The sequence below is a fragment of the Lepidochelys kempii genome, chromosome 8, assembly GCF_965140285.1.
Source record: "Lepidochelys kempii isolate rLepKem1 chromosome 8, rLepKem1.hap1, whole genome shotgun sequence".
Taxonomy (NCBI): Eukaryota; Metazoa; Chordata; order Testudines; family Cheloniidae; genus Lepidochelys; species Lepidochelys kempii.
Genome location: NC_136387.1, coordinates 76634642 through 76649236, shown reverse-complemented (window position 1 = coordinate 76649236; position 14595 = coordinate 76634642). Strand labels below are relative to the sequence as shown.

At 36.5% G+C, this 14595-nt stretch overlaps 2 protein-coding genes across 3 annotated transcripts in view; one reads left to right on the top strand and one right to left on the bottom strand.

Moving 5' to 3' along the window:
• PKN2 (protein kinase N2) overlaps positions 1–7367 on the top strand; it is a 136166-nt gene extending 128799 nt beyond the window's left edge. The window contains exon 21 of the mRNA XM_073357145.2: positions 7066–7367. Coding sequence (XP_073213246.2) covers positions 7066–7182 — 117 coding nt within the window. The 3' untranslated portion in view covers positions 7183–7367. The remainder of the gene's footprint in view (positions 1–7065) is intronic.
• GTF2B (general transcription factor IIB) overlaps positions 1–14595 on the bottom strand; it is a 32443-nt gene that overhangs the window by 10929 nt on the left and 6919 nt on the right. For both annotated transcript variants that reach the window (XM_073357151.2, XM_073357149.2), the window contains exon 3: positions 1798–1931. In XM_073357151.2, coding sequence (XP_073213252.1) covers positions 1798–1931 — 134 coding nt within the window. The remainder of the gene's footprint in view (positions 1–1797; positions 1932–14595) is intronic.

Genomic DNA, 14595 nt, shown 5'->3' with positions numbered 1-14595 from the left:
TCTCATTACTAAGAAAATGCCTGAAAACCAGCTGTTGCAGTAAACTTCATTGTAGGCCATTCAATTAATTCTTGACTCTGTATGTCTGCATGGTGAGTCCCTGTCACCATTAACTCCTTTCACACGGAAATGAGATGGCTCCCAAAGTAAAGAACTAACAGTTCTTTAAATCATGGACAGAAATTCAGATTTTTCTGAATGATCAACAATCTTCCCTTGCTAACACCTTCAAATAAAATTCATTGTGAGTGGTACACAACTTAACTTGCTCAGACATCTTTGGGTGTTTAGGCAGAACTCATCACTCCAGAAAGAATACAAGTGTTCTCTATCCACAACAAGGGAGAAATCATCATAAAAAAATAGAAATTTATTTTCATGTGCAAGAAGAAACTTTATTACCTCCTGTTTCAGGCTTTTAGGAAACTTGAGAAACTGCTGCAACTCAAACATCTGAGGAAACTTCAGACTCAGTGCAGGATTATTTTTTATTATGAGCCACACAGGAGAAAGGTGGACCAACCACCCCTCATCCCAGGTGCTCTTGATTCTATAGCATTGAGCTGACCATTGTAAGGCACCTCTCATGTGAGAAGAGCCCGTAATTAACTTTCTTTACTGGACTCAGATTTTGTAGTCTCTAAAAAAGGAATACCAAGCTTTAGTTACAGATGTTCCTAGTTTTCACTGTATCACTGCAAGTTAGGTTTCCTTTGCTAGTGATGATAATCACAATTGCCTGTCAATCAAAAGTGGAAGACTATTTCCCCAGTTAAACCTGGTATGGAACACCTTTCCTAATAAGACAGGCTCACCCATCAGATTGTTAAGTTTTATTTTTCAAAAAGCAATCTTGAACTGCAACTTTTTAATTGTTCTAGTTAGGAGCTCATGAAATGTATTTAAGTGTACTGGAGGAAGATGGATCACAGATTTTCATTTAGAAGGTCAACCAACACTAACAATGTGGGAAACCTTTTGCTGTATAAAATGGGATTTCACAGTGCAAAATGCACTTCAGGGCATGAAGTAGGGAAGATTTTTGTTTACAATATCAAAACAAATAGCAAACTTCTAAGTGGGTCATACTACTGTGTCAAACTGGTACTAAACTTCCATATGACTAGTTTTATAATCCTACACATGTACAATGCAGCAGGATAACAGTACATTAAGCCAGTCAAAAATAATGTACACTACAAACTGTTGGAACATTCAGTAACTAGGAAAATTCCAAATTTGTATTTTTAATGTTGTTATGCCAAACGAACAGTTAGATAGCATTGGTGATAGACATGCATACAGTTATCTTTCTCCTCATCTTAAATACTAAATTGATACAATATTTCTCATGAAACACAGCCTAGTTTGAATACAGAATTTTAACTGATGCCTCAAAGGATTTTCAGGTATATTCCAAATGTGAAAAATTCTGCAGTTCTAAATCTATGTATGATTCCTTAGGGATACACAGTCATTTTTCTAACTGCATTTTCCTTAGCAGCAGCCATGGAAAAGCAAAGTAGGTAGCCCCACAACACTATCAATGAGTTTTACTTCTTACCGAGAAGGTTCGATTAGTCCAGTATTCCTTCTTACTACCCCCTACTCCACACAGGAGGGGAAACTGCCAAATCTGGACCATAACAAGTAGTTATTGTGAAGAATTCAGTTTATACCAAACATTTTATTTTTATGGCATTCAATTCTCTGCATAGGTTTCCTGTTACCATATAAATATGTACTTGACATAAAATTTTATTAAAAATGTTAAACATTTGTATTTTAAAATGTTACCTTGCCAATCATTGTAGTCAAATCCCCATCACTCAAGAGCGGATTCTGGGTGTCTCCAACTCGAGATGGGTCTTTTGTTGCTTTATCATTGCTGAAAGTTCTCCACTCTGACCCTACGTCTATGACCCGGTCACCTGAATTCATAAAAAGTAATAATCTGCATTATTGTAACACATTACCTCAAAGTATGTTGCATTCATTAAGCCTCACTATGCAGACTGCACCCCTCTGAGCTATCAGCTATAGCTAGGGATCATGTCATCCACCAACAGTCACTTCTGGGATAACGTGCAGGAGCTATTTAACTCTACAAAACACTAGAGGAGCAGGAAGTAAAAAAAGGTGTAACTCAAAACTGCAAAGAGGATTTAAGTAAGGAGAATGTAATTACCTGGGTAGGTATTTAACCAGAATACACAGTGTTAAACTTTCCTACTCTTACAGAGTGCCCTGGGATCTTTAATAACCAAAAGGAATTAAGACTTCAGTTTCAAGAGGCTGTTCCAGGAGCCTATTGCTCCCTGTGGGCTTTCTAAGGCATTGATTAAACACTAACTTGAAAGGAAGTGTGTCACCTAACTAGATCACCACCACCACTTCTTGCAGCATCAATTATGTTCCTTCACCCTGGTCTACACTGGTGGGGGGTGGGGGGGGGGGGGAGAGGAGGATCTACGTTACGCAACTTTAGCTACGTGAACAACGTAGCTGAAGTAGATGTACTTAGGTTGACTTACCATGGTGTCTTCACCACGGTGCGTCAACTGCTGCTGCTCTCCCATCAACTCTGCTTGCGCCTCTCACGGCGCTGGAGTACAGGAGTCAACAGGAGTGCGCTAAGAGGTCAATTTATTGCAACTAGACTAGACACAATAAATCGATCCCCGCTGGATCGATCGCTGCCCGCAGATCCTTCAGATTCTACCCTTCATATTCTCTAAGTCCTGACCCAGTCTAACCCTGCTTAACCTAACATCTGGCAGCGTCACCGAATGTGTGTATTGAATATTTACGCATGATTTTTTTTTTTTTTTAAAAGTACTGTGCTTTAGGTTATCACTTTGTTAATTCAGACTAAGAAAAAGAGCCAAACCCGTGTTCTGTGACTGAACTGTCTGCCTCAGATACACTTTGGGTTTCTATACCTGCATCATGTTACGGGAGCAAATGGTAATGGTCTGAGGAGCACTGCAGTTGTCTCTTCCTGACAGCTTTTCCCACCCCTATTGCTCCACTCTTGTCTGTCCCAATCTCCTCCTGGAGTAGTTATCACCAAGCCAGATTTGAAAACACCAGCATATAAGAAAAGGAGAAATTCATTAGCTATAACTCGGTAAGACCTGAGAAGTAGCCCCGCTCTCAGTTTTTATTTTTTTAATATTAGAAAAGAATCTACAATGCAGTAACACTGATACAAATAATCTGAGAAAAGTCTAAAACATGGTCCTTCCGAAGAATTTTAATGTTCAAGTCTAGGGAATGTCTGCAAAAATATGACTAGAATCAACTGTAGGAATGGAAGGGAACTCTACAGGTCATCTAGTCCAGTCCCCTGCACTGAGGCAATGCTAAGTATTATCTAGAATATAATTATAGTGACTGCATAATACATTTCCACTACAGAAATCTGATTAGTATAAACTGGAGTCTGATTTTTTACTCCTGATGAACAGTGCTCAGACCCTCAAAAGGAGGCTTGTTAGCAAGACTAGTATAAGGAAATGTAATTATTTTGTCATTAGGTAAGGATCCAAAAAGAGTGGTGATAACCATAAGCAACTAATAGTGAGAAAGACACTGGTACTCTGAGATAGTAACAGTTCACCAAGTTATAAAGAATAAACTTCCCCTCAGAAAGACCCTTTAGAAGAAACATGTGAAGAACAATGGATATAGGCCCAACTGCAAAATTCATGGGAAAAAAATTTGTAAAAGGAACATTTTCTTCATAAAGACCATGAGAAGCATGTCTGACGTTCATTAAGCTAATCAACTTGAGACAAAAACATCTTTAGATAACACTGAGCAATTATTTGTGAAATTTCTCCCTTACCAACATAGGATAAGCCTATTTAGCTGTTCAACCCAATAGGTACCTAGTGGTCTGTCTTAACTATATTCATACCTATGCATCACCTTGATGCTTACAGGGTGGATAAAAGTCAATGATTTTTTTAAAACAAAAAAAATGGATTTATTTAAATCAGATTTTTTTGATAAAATGCTTTTTGAGGGAAAAAACCTATCTAAAGATACATTATAGCTCCAAGATATCATTATGGAACAGGGATTATAAATTCTAATTCTATAGTATGAGACAAATATATTCATGTAATGTTTAAGAAAACTTTTGTAAAGGAGTTCCAATAGTTTATGGATTAGGGACCCAATCTTATGGGGTTCCAGGGGCTTCTGTATAGATTATTTAGGTTAATCTTTTTATCTACCCAATGGGACTCGGTGTTAAGTCTAGAAGATACTATCAGAGATGCGTAATTTTGCAGTTCTCAAACTGTGGCTTTGTGTCTCCAGAGATTACATGCTTGTTAACAGAAAAAATGTTTTTAAATAAATAACACAAATATATAGAGGTAAGAAATAACTGACCACAACCCTATTGTCCCTCTGCAAATTTGTGTACACAGAGTCAATCCCTTACCTCTCTCTGAAAAATGTGAAAAGGGAGGGACAGGCAGTAGAAACAAAAGTGAAACTGTTTGAACAGCATATTCCGGAAGTCTTGAGGTCTTTCTGAGTGTAGCCTTCATTGATTTGAGATCTACCATATTCTCTCATTAGAAGGGAAAGCCTATAATGGCAGCAGACTGTAAGAGAGACCCAGTTTGGGAATAAACCATTCAAGAAATACATGTTTCCTGATGATGTTTTAAAGAAATTCACACCAGTGAACTGGTGGAAGTCACTTAAGCACTTGGATTCAGAGACTGTTGAAGTGACAACCTCACTTAACAGTAGTAGCTTCTTCTGCCGGTGTAGAAAGAATATTTTCTTCCTTTGGACTAATTCATTCCAAACTGAGAAATCGTTTGGGACCTGAAAAAGCAGGAAAGCTTGTTTTTCTTTTCCAGATTATGAAAAAAAAAAAAAAAAACAGGAAAATGAAGGTAAAGATGACTGAGTTAGCTGCAGGAGCCAACATTTTAAGTTTCTCATGTTGACCTGGCTGACAGTCAATTTAAGTTGTTTTTCTTTTAAAAAAAATTTAACTATTTTAATTAACAAAAAACCTGATTTGAAAAAACTCAAATGTTTAAATTCAAAAATTCATATGCTTGTTTTGTTAAAATATTTTTGTTTGCTATTGAAGAAAAAAATCCAGAATAGATCACATTGTTTTAGTTAAATAAAAAATTTAAATGTCTCTCTCATGCTGTTCTCCTAATACAGCCTGGCAAGAAAATCCTCCAAATATTAATGATTAACCTGTTGAACTGGAGATATTTATGAAGTCATTGGGAGGTGAAGTATCTGCTTCATTTACCTTTGGTAAACGAAATAACCAATCATCCATTTTCTGATATAGCTGCAAAATTAATCTGAAAAGTTTTCAAAATAAATCACTAAAAAAATGTAGTGTACACCTTCTAAAAATGAAACCTACATCCGAGTTGCGAAGAATATGTATTAAGGTTATAACCACCAACAAGAACGCACTTTTATGTAGAAATCCATGATTAAATCGAGTCTTCCAGACTAGTGATTTAAATCAAATCCACCCTGGATGCTTAATTGCTTTGACACAAACCAAAGAATATAAAAACGTCAGCATGAACCAGAACTGCATTCAAGAGTATAGTGGTAGAAAATTAAGAAAATCTAGCGTGTATTGTGCAAAGAAAGCAGATATCCATCCTTTCCATGACTCACATCCCCCTCCACCCCAACTCAAGTTAGCAGACAGCATGATCCTCTGGCTCCTGAACTCTGTAAATATTTAAGTAGTGCTCCTTCTATGGCCTAGTAATAACTTCACTTCAAGACAACCTTCCCAAATACTGTTTACTGCCTCTAAAAAAAGCAAAATGTACTTCAAGTATTGGCATGGTATAAATAGAACACTGAGTACAGGGAAATGATGTAATAATTTCCCACACAAATGGGAATGACCTAAATGACTCACTCAAAGATCTGCCTCTTGTGAGTTATGAGCCATTCCTGTGCGAATGAAAAAAAGCATATCACTGCCTACTTTTACAAAATATTACAAACAGAAGACTAACATTACTATGCCAATATAGTAAAAAAGGATCAACTAGAACAACCACTGAATATAAGGTATTATATATCTTTAGATGCAGTATGCAAATATTTTACATTAGCAAGAAAAATATGAACTCTTACAAGTAGCTAATTACAAGTAGCTAATTTAACCACAACAAGTCGCTAAAAAAAATTTTTTTTTAAATGAACAAAGCCACTGTTTTAAAAACCTGATAAGAGATTTAGGCACACAAAATTAAGTGTGGCCCTTGAATAAATGATAAAATAGACAACTTCAAAGTTTTAATACAAATTGTATAAAAAATAGTGTAAAGCAACAGAACTTAGAACAACTGAATTTTCCTGGCTGAGACATGCATCCAAATATTGAGCTGAAATTCCTAGGTCTAATCCTACCAAAAGGACTTCCTTGTTTGGAAGCATCTGTAAAATGGCACTTCATTACAAGCGCTAATACCAGTCATTGTTTTGGAAATACTGAGTCAGCACTTTTGAAATTTATTTATGTTTCTGCGTAGTGATGACTTAAATAGGTTATAATTATTTACTGCAATTGTTATCAGTAATGATGGAGAATGTACAATACATGGGAGTATTTCCTTCTCTATTTTCAAGTCTCCCATTTCATGCAGAATCCCAAAACTGGTTAATACATACTTCTGTAACGCCAGCTGGAGGCAGTTAAACTCTATTTAACTTTTGTCAGGAAGACAAGTAAAGCTAAGTACTTTCTCCCCTTTTATGAAAGCCTTCAGGAAGAAATCCTCAGAAGATAGGGTCCATTCTCAAGGAAAGCCATTATTAGACTAATTTAATGAAGTATTTTACAGGACAAATGATACACTGTTTGCCCGAACATTTCTTTTTCTCCATTCTGGTATGCAGCTACTTTTTAAAAATATTGCCCAAAACCAAATACAGACAGTAGAGTCCACTTTGATTTTAGGTTCCCAAACATCTGAAAAGCTTATTTAGTAGAATTCAAAACAGAAAACTTCTGACTAACATTTGCCTTTTTCCCTACAGTTGACAAATGCAGTGGAGGAAATACTACAGGAATCCAGCATTCTACTCAAGTCAGCATCTAAAATTAAAATGCCACTTCACATCTTTCTTTTTAGGATTTGTTTAAGAAATGTCTAACCATCACAAACTAGATGTACTGTAGTCTTACAAAAAATTATAGTAAACATGACTTCTCAATGAAGGAAATATTTGTGTCAACGAAACTTAGTGTTGAGAACATTTTATCTGCAATTATACATCTTAAAGGAACACTGTCAACTACTTTACAGTAATGTACACTCAATTTGTAATACCTTTTGTGAAATGGTATGCATGTTGATTTTGTTTTCCATTTGGCAAACTGGTTTTTATCTTATTTGTAATGCAAAGAAAGCATAGCTTAAACTGTAGATGCTTAAGCAAAATAAAGATAAACAAGATTAAAATTAGAACCCAAAGTAACAGATTCACAGTTTACTAGTCATATTGCATCTTGAAATAGTGTCTAAAGTTTCCCCTTGCAGACATACTGCAATTTGTTTTTAGGTGCATTTTCACTCTTGATGTGCTTTAAAGGTAGCTATAAATTTGCATCAAAAAAGTACACTTTATAGCCTTCAGCGCTTTGGTCTTAAATATATTCCATTATCAGTAAAATTAATTTGCATTATTGTACAAGAGCACTGTAAATACAGTACAGAACTATTTTAAAATTCAATAAAAGTTAATTTTATTCCTGTAGTTAATTAAGGAAAGTGCTGCCATCTAGGGATCATTGAAATTATTGCTATTTTTAAATTAGAAAAAATAGTGAGAGCCATGATCTTGCAGCATCAAGCAAAAACATGTAGAATGAAAACCAACCAGTGACTTCTGAACACATCAATATATTCTGGCATCCTTTTGAGAAAATATGTTAAATGGCAGTCCCTATTAACAGAGGCTCTACCAACAGTAATTAACAATCCTGAATGAAAGATCTATTAGAAATTTCAGCAATTTCAAGCATGCAAAATGATTATCTCTAAAAAAATACAACTTTACACATTCAAACCTAAAATACTTTTAGACAAAGTATAAGCATGTCATACGCATATGTAATAGATCTACCTCTGTTTATGCTAGATTAGACAAGAATCCCACTTTGAAGAAGAGTAAATATCATTACAACCAATCAAAAAGCTCAGATTCAGGTAGAACTGGAAAGCTCAATACACCTTTTTTGGGGTCCTTTCTTCTGGTGGTTTAAGTCTAGTAAGACTGAAATAGTTCACTTGGTATCTTAAATGGAAGAACACTCACTTAATATTAAGTATCACCAGTTAAATTGACCATTCCTAAATTACCTGGTTGAAACATGTCAGTAAGGTGTATTGACTCACTATGAAACACTAACCTGATACTTGCCTCCAAACAAGTGGTTTCAGAATGGAATGATTTAAATAAAAGCATTTTAAATCAGATTTTAATTTAAATCAAGCAGGAAATCTTGATATAGATAAAAAGAAAAAGGAGTACCTGTGGCACCTTAGAGACTAACCAATGTATTTGAGCATAAGCTTTCATGAGCTACAGCTCACTTCATCGGATGCATACTGTGGAAAATACAGAAGATGTTTTTATACACACAAACCATGAAAAAATGGGTGTTTATCACTACAAAAGATTTTCTCCCTCCACCCCCCCCTCCCCCCGCTGGTAATAGCTTATCTAAAGTGATCACTCTCCTTAAAATGTGTATGATAATCAAGGTGGGCCATTTCCAATGGGTGTTTCGTTACAGAAGTAAAACTATTTCCCCATGTTTATCCCCCCCCCCCCCCCCGAAATGTTCTTGTCAACTGCTGGAAATGGCCCACCTTGATTATCACTACAAAAGGTTGCGCACCCCGCCCCCCTGCTGGTAATAGCTCACCTTAAGTGATCACTCTCCTTATAGTGTGTATGGTAACACCCATTATTTCGTGTTCTCTATGTATATAAATCTCCCCACTGTATTTTACACTGAATGCATCCAATGAAGTGAGCTGTAGCTCTTTTTAATTTAGATAGTTTATTTTAATCACATTTTGAATTTGTACTTTATTTTTCTAAAGAAAGGCTGATTTAATGGTTACCAATCAATAAGAATGTTGGTCTGCAACTAAATACAGCTTTTACACCAAACTGTATCCCTTTTGCTAACAGGATAATATGCTGTATCTGTATAGACACATTTAAGCAATTTACGTAGCTTAACTTTCTTTTTTAAAAAAAAAAAAACCACACAATTATGATGTTGGAAAACAGTGAATGATGCATTTCTTATTTACTAGAGGATTCATTTTTATTTGGGATTTGTGTCAAGCTCTATTTGGACGTAAATTTGGAATTCAATTAAAGTGTGCAAAAACAGCATTTAGGTTTTTTTTTTTATTAGTTAAGTAAAACTCTCAAGTGTGCTGGAAGTATTATCTTTAGTTAGTGAACTCAACTGATTGTGTCTGGTCGCCATGTTTTTCATGATTTTAGAACCAGCAGATCTCATTCTCTCACACCTTGCTTTTAGACGTATTAGAAAAAGAAAAGCAAGCTTTCCTGACTTTTCAACTCCCAATCAGTCTAGTCATTAAACTGACAGAAAAGAAGAAATATTCTCTGTATCTGCAGAAGAGGCTATTGTTGTCAATATCTTGTTTAGCACTTTAAACTGGTCCCAGGTGCCTTCAGTGACTTCCACTAGTTCAGTGGTTTGACTCTTTAAAAAACTTTGGCAGCAAATATGTATTAATTTTTTTATTTAAATTAAATTTTAAGTAACGGATTATAGTAAATTTAGGCCATAACTTAATTTGTCCTAATTTCAAATTTAATTTAAATAGGTTTATTTTAAACACAAAATGTACTTAAAAGTTTTGATTTAAATAAAAACCCCATATTTGAAAACTTGATTTTTATCTACCCTGAGATGTTTGAGTCATAAAAGCATGTCAAGCTCTCAGATTCTTAATTTTCTTCAGGAGGGAGTACATTGAAAATGTGTCCTCATGCTTCACTTTCAGGCAAAAGTCTTCAAAGTATTAAACTGTAGAGGGAAAGTTTAATTGGAAGAACAAGGTTATGGAGAGCCCTTTTCCCACTGCCAGTGGTCTGTCTAAGGTTCAACTATATACCTTATTTCCCACATCTCACACAATGTCATTTTGAATAAAAGAATTGTTTGGCACTCATGTTCTGTACTGTTCAGACTTTTTTTAAGTTGGAGAAAACCATTTTTTTTTTTACTTAAACTTAAAACATTTTTGAAATGCTAACCAAAGTGCCTAACAAAAGGGCTTGTTATTCACACATACTACTCAAGTTAATGACCATATGTTCTCATGCAAAGGTTAACTTTGTTCAGAATGTTTAGAAGTATCAGCATTCTTCATTATTGATGTACAGTTCTGTAACAGATGCAGATATTAAGTTTTCAATTACACTTCTGACAAGGAACACTTTCTTTATTAATGTCTTGGGCTAGGAAACTTTGAACAAAAGCAGGGTTAAAATTCTAAGAGTCAATAGTTGCTTATCACTAATGCTCAGTTCTCCATCCTCAGTAAGTAAAATTTTAGATACCACAAGTTGGCATTTCAAATTTTAGATGTTTGCAGTTTTGACAAGGAAACCTTTAAAGGGGAACAGATTTTTCATATGGTATTAACACACAAAATGAATTAACATTACAAGTGAAGTGCCTGTAACCACCCACTACTGAATGAAAATCAGAGCTACTCAAATGTTTCTCATACACAGACTATACTGACAACAGCTCAACGAATTTTCCCTCACTCTATAGGAACCTGAATTCTTGAAATGAGGACTTGAGTTCTATCCGATTGTTCTGAATTTCAATGACAGTCTTGATGTGCAATGCAGTGGTAACCATGAAGTCCTATGGTGCCACAGATTTATATTTCATGCAAAAGATGTGCTAAAGTTAATCAAATCCAAGTTTTTAGAAGTATAGATATTATAATCTAAATGAAGACAGTAGGCCACTTATAGCTCATACTGTAGCAGAAAACCTAGACAAATGAAAATTACATGAAACAGCCTAAATTGAAAAACAAGATAGCTATTAATAAACATCAATTTATATGGGCAGTTACTGACTTTGAAGCTTTGGATCCAGGTCAAGTGCCTCAGGATTTTTTGTTACTACCTAAAGAATAAGACTTTTCTCCTTTCTCCAAAGAGAACCAAGGAAATTATTTTGGTCTTCTGCCTTTTGGCCCTATATATCCATTGGAGCAGCTAAAAAGAAAAAAAAAAAAAAGGATAAGCTAGTGTGTCAAGTTCAAGGAAAACATGAACTGAACATCAAGATGATAGCCGAAGGGGCTAGAATACCAGGACTGCATCTAATGAGCCACTGGGCAAGGTTGAAATGGGTCACCTGCCTCCATTGCTGATCTAGTGAAGGTGGAAAGCAAAGAGGACTAATTTGAACTAGACACTGGTTCTCTCCTGTGTCCTGAAGAGACCCAGAAGACTGACTGTATCACATGCAGCTTGCTTACACTGTCGTGTTTTCCTTGAGTCTGAGCAGTAAGCTTCTTTACAGAGAGCAGGCATGAGGAGCTTGTCAATTAAGGACCTCACTGCAACCTACACACTTTCAGCACTGATCTTGCATCACCTCCAATTTAATTCTATTCTAAGACTAGGAGGAAAGTAATTCCCTTATTACATTTTTCCTCATCTTTATGGCAAATTGAATAACTGCGATGGGAACAGGCACTGAAGTATGAGAATCACAAATTTATCAAGAACTAGAAAAATAACCACTAGTTTTAACTGACAATATCAGACAGTTAACAGGAATACCAGTTTCCCTAACATAGGGCTTAAGACTCTAAAAGTTGCTATACTGCCACCTCCACCTAGTTAGAAAAATTAAACTGGCAACTGTCTTCGAGCCATCTGACTGCAGATCGAAAGAGAAGATCCAGGATATGTCTACACTGCAATTAAAAACCCGCAGCTGGCAGATGCCAGCTGACTCAGGCTAAGGCGCTGTTTAATTGTTTTGAAGATGTTTTAGCTCAAGGTAGGGGATCATCCCATACTGCAGGGTCCTAGAGCCCAGGCGCTAGCCAAGCCTGAACATCTACACCACAATTAAACAGTCCCTTAGCCCAAGCCCCATGAGTCTGAGGCAGTTGGCACAGGCCAGCCACAAGTGTCTCATTGCAGCGTAGACATACTCTCCCCAGTCGCCACACTTCTGATCAGAACATTAACAACCCATATATTAAAACTGGGCTTCAGGTATGCGCTGCAGGTCCATGGTCCCTTTCTCCCAATGCATTAGGTATGTGACTGATTTCACATAGGCCTCTCCCATCTAACTAGCTGCTAGGCTCCACCTTGTCCTTTATCCCCACGGCAGCTCTGTACTCTTCACTTCACTCCCACTCAGCAATTGTAGCCACTCTCCGCACTTACTGGCAGGTCAATGCTGCCGAGCATGAGGTTTTTCAGCACTATCCCAGCCTCCCTTATTGCCCTTGTCCAGCAGGCTGGACGAGTTGCTCTGAAGTGATAAAAGGATGTGGTCAGGGTTTTAACCAACTTGAAATCATCAACTCAACTCAGAACTGCATTCAGGATCTTCTCCTGAACCAGCACACAAAACACCACATTACTGTACCGTACATGCTACAAAAAAGTGGCTTAGTTTAATTTTTGGCAATAGTAGGGCAAATGAACTTGGTGAAATGCAGGAATTCCTCCAGTAAAATTCTAGCAGATCTGGGGCCTAACCTGATCATAACACCATAGCATTTCAGGTTTTGGTCAATCCAGATTGAGACTCTAGCATTAACACATAAATCTCACTGATATTATGGGCCAAAATTGCAGATCTTAATTGAGAGCTAGAAGGGCTGAACATTGGCAGCTAGGAGACAGGAAAAAAGGTCAGCTGAATAACAGTTCCTGAGCAGCAAGGAAAGGAAAGAGCAGTAGAGGTCCAAAGTAAAAGGAAGGGTAGTGAAGAGCTGAAGGGGAGTCCTTGCGTGAATAAATTAACGTAACACCACTTTCAAGCTGTAAGATCTTCATTCACTACAAATTACCACTATAAAGTGTGTGCAACCTGTTTTAACAATGCATACCAAAACTACACAACTTTTAGGACACAAAGTGACAACTATTGTGCAATGAAAATGGGACTGTAAGTAGACTGAATTTAATCAAACTGAATTTTACCAGGACACAAAGGCAAAACCTCAGCTTTTACAAGTGGTTCAAAAGAATCCTTAGCATCCAAAATTAGTCAAGATCTGTTTAAAATCCCATTGAAAAGGCAGCATCTCCAATAGCAGTTTCCCACAGACTGAAACAGTGTTTCAAGTAGTGACACAGAACACTGTCAAATCACTACCAACATTTCTTAATTACCTTCTAGGAAAAAAGGGATATATGCATTTCCTGCAGTACTCAAAGGCAAAAATAATGGTGTGAAGAATAAGCGACATGCATTTCTCCAGCTTTCCCAACTCCCCCCATTCCTCCCTCCACATTTCCTTTTCCTCTCTCCTTCCTGCTCAGCCAGAGGCTATGAGGATATACACTGTCTCACCTGAATTACAGTACTGATTCTGTCCAAGCTACACAAGAAAGAATCTGACCAACCCAAAAAAAAAAACCAAACAAACAAATCAAAAAAATCAAGGAAGTCAGACTTTTCAGGTTTTGGGAACCAATGTGTTACAGGTATTTTATTCCAGGCCAACTGCTGTTCTGTAATTAAACAAAAATACACCTTTTGACCAATACTTGACACTCCTAACAGCCAAAGTAGAGAGTTAAGAAAAATGGCAATTTGACATTCACTCAAAAAGGATTTCATTACCAATTCGTTTTTTATTGCATTGCCTGGTCTGTCATTTTTCCAAAAAGCAAATTATACATCAATGCATTTTATTATATACCTATGCACAGAACCAGATTTTTGCCTTTGTGCCAAACTACATTTGTGAAGTATAGAAATGGTGGTGTTTTAAACTGAATTCATCACTTTTTCTTGCAGGTGGCTTACAAAGACCAGCTTATTTACTTTACTGATCTACTACTCTAAGAAATTCTTACCAGTCCTCAGACTGCACTTGTACATGCACATGCATGTACAATTGGCAACTGAAATTACCATTTCTGCTGTACATGGGATAAGAAACCAAAAAAGATTGCTCACCATTCAGCAGTGCTCCATATTGGTCTTAATCTACATTGGTTTGGTGAGGCTGAACTGTAAATCATGACTTTGTGGCTCTAATAGCAGGCCCAACAACTACTTCTCATATAGAGTGACTGCATGTCTTGTGGGGGTTATTTCATCCTTAAGTCTACAGCAGCAGACACAGAGCACCTCTGTGGCCTGAATGGAAGATTTTGGCTCCACGCTTTTAAAGCTTCCAGGCTCTGCATACTTGATAAGTACAGGAACCAAGATTTGAGTTTATTTATCAGTTTGCTACCCTTGTACTTCACTTAAATTCCTTTAGAGACTAGTAAAAGGGAAGT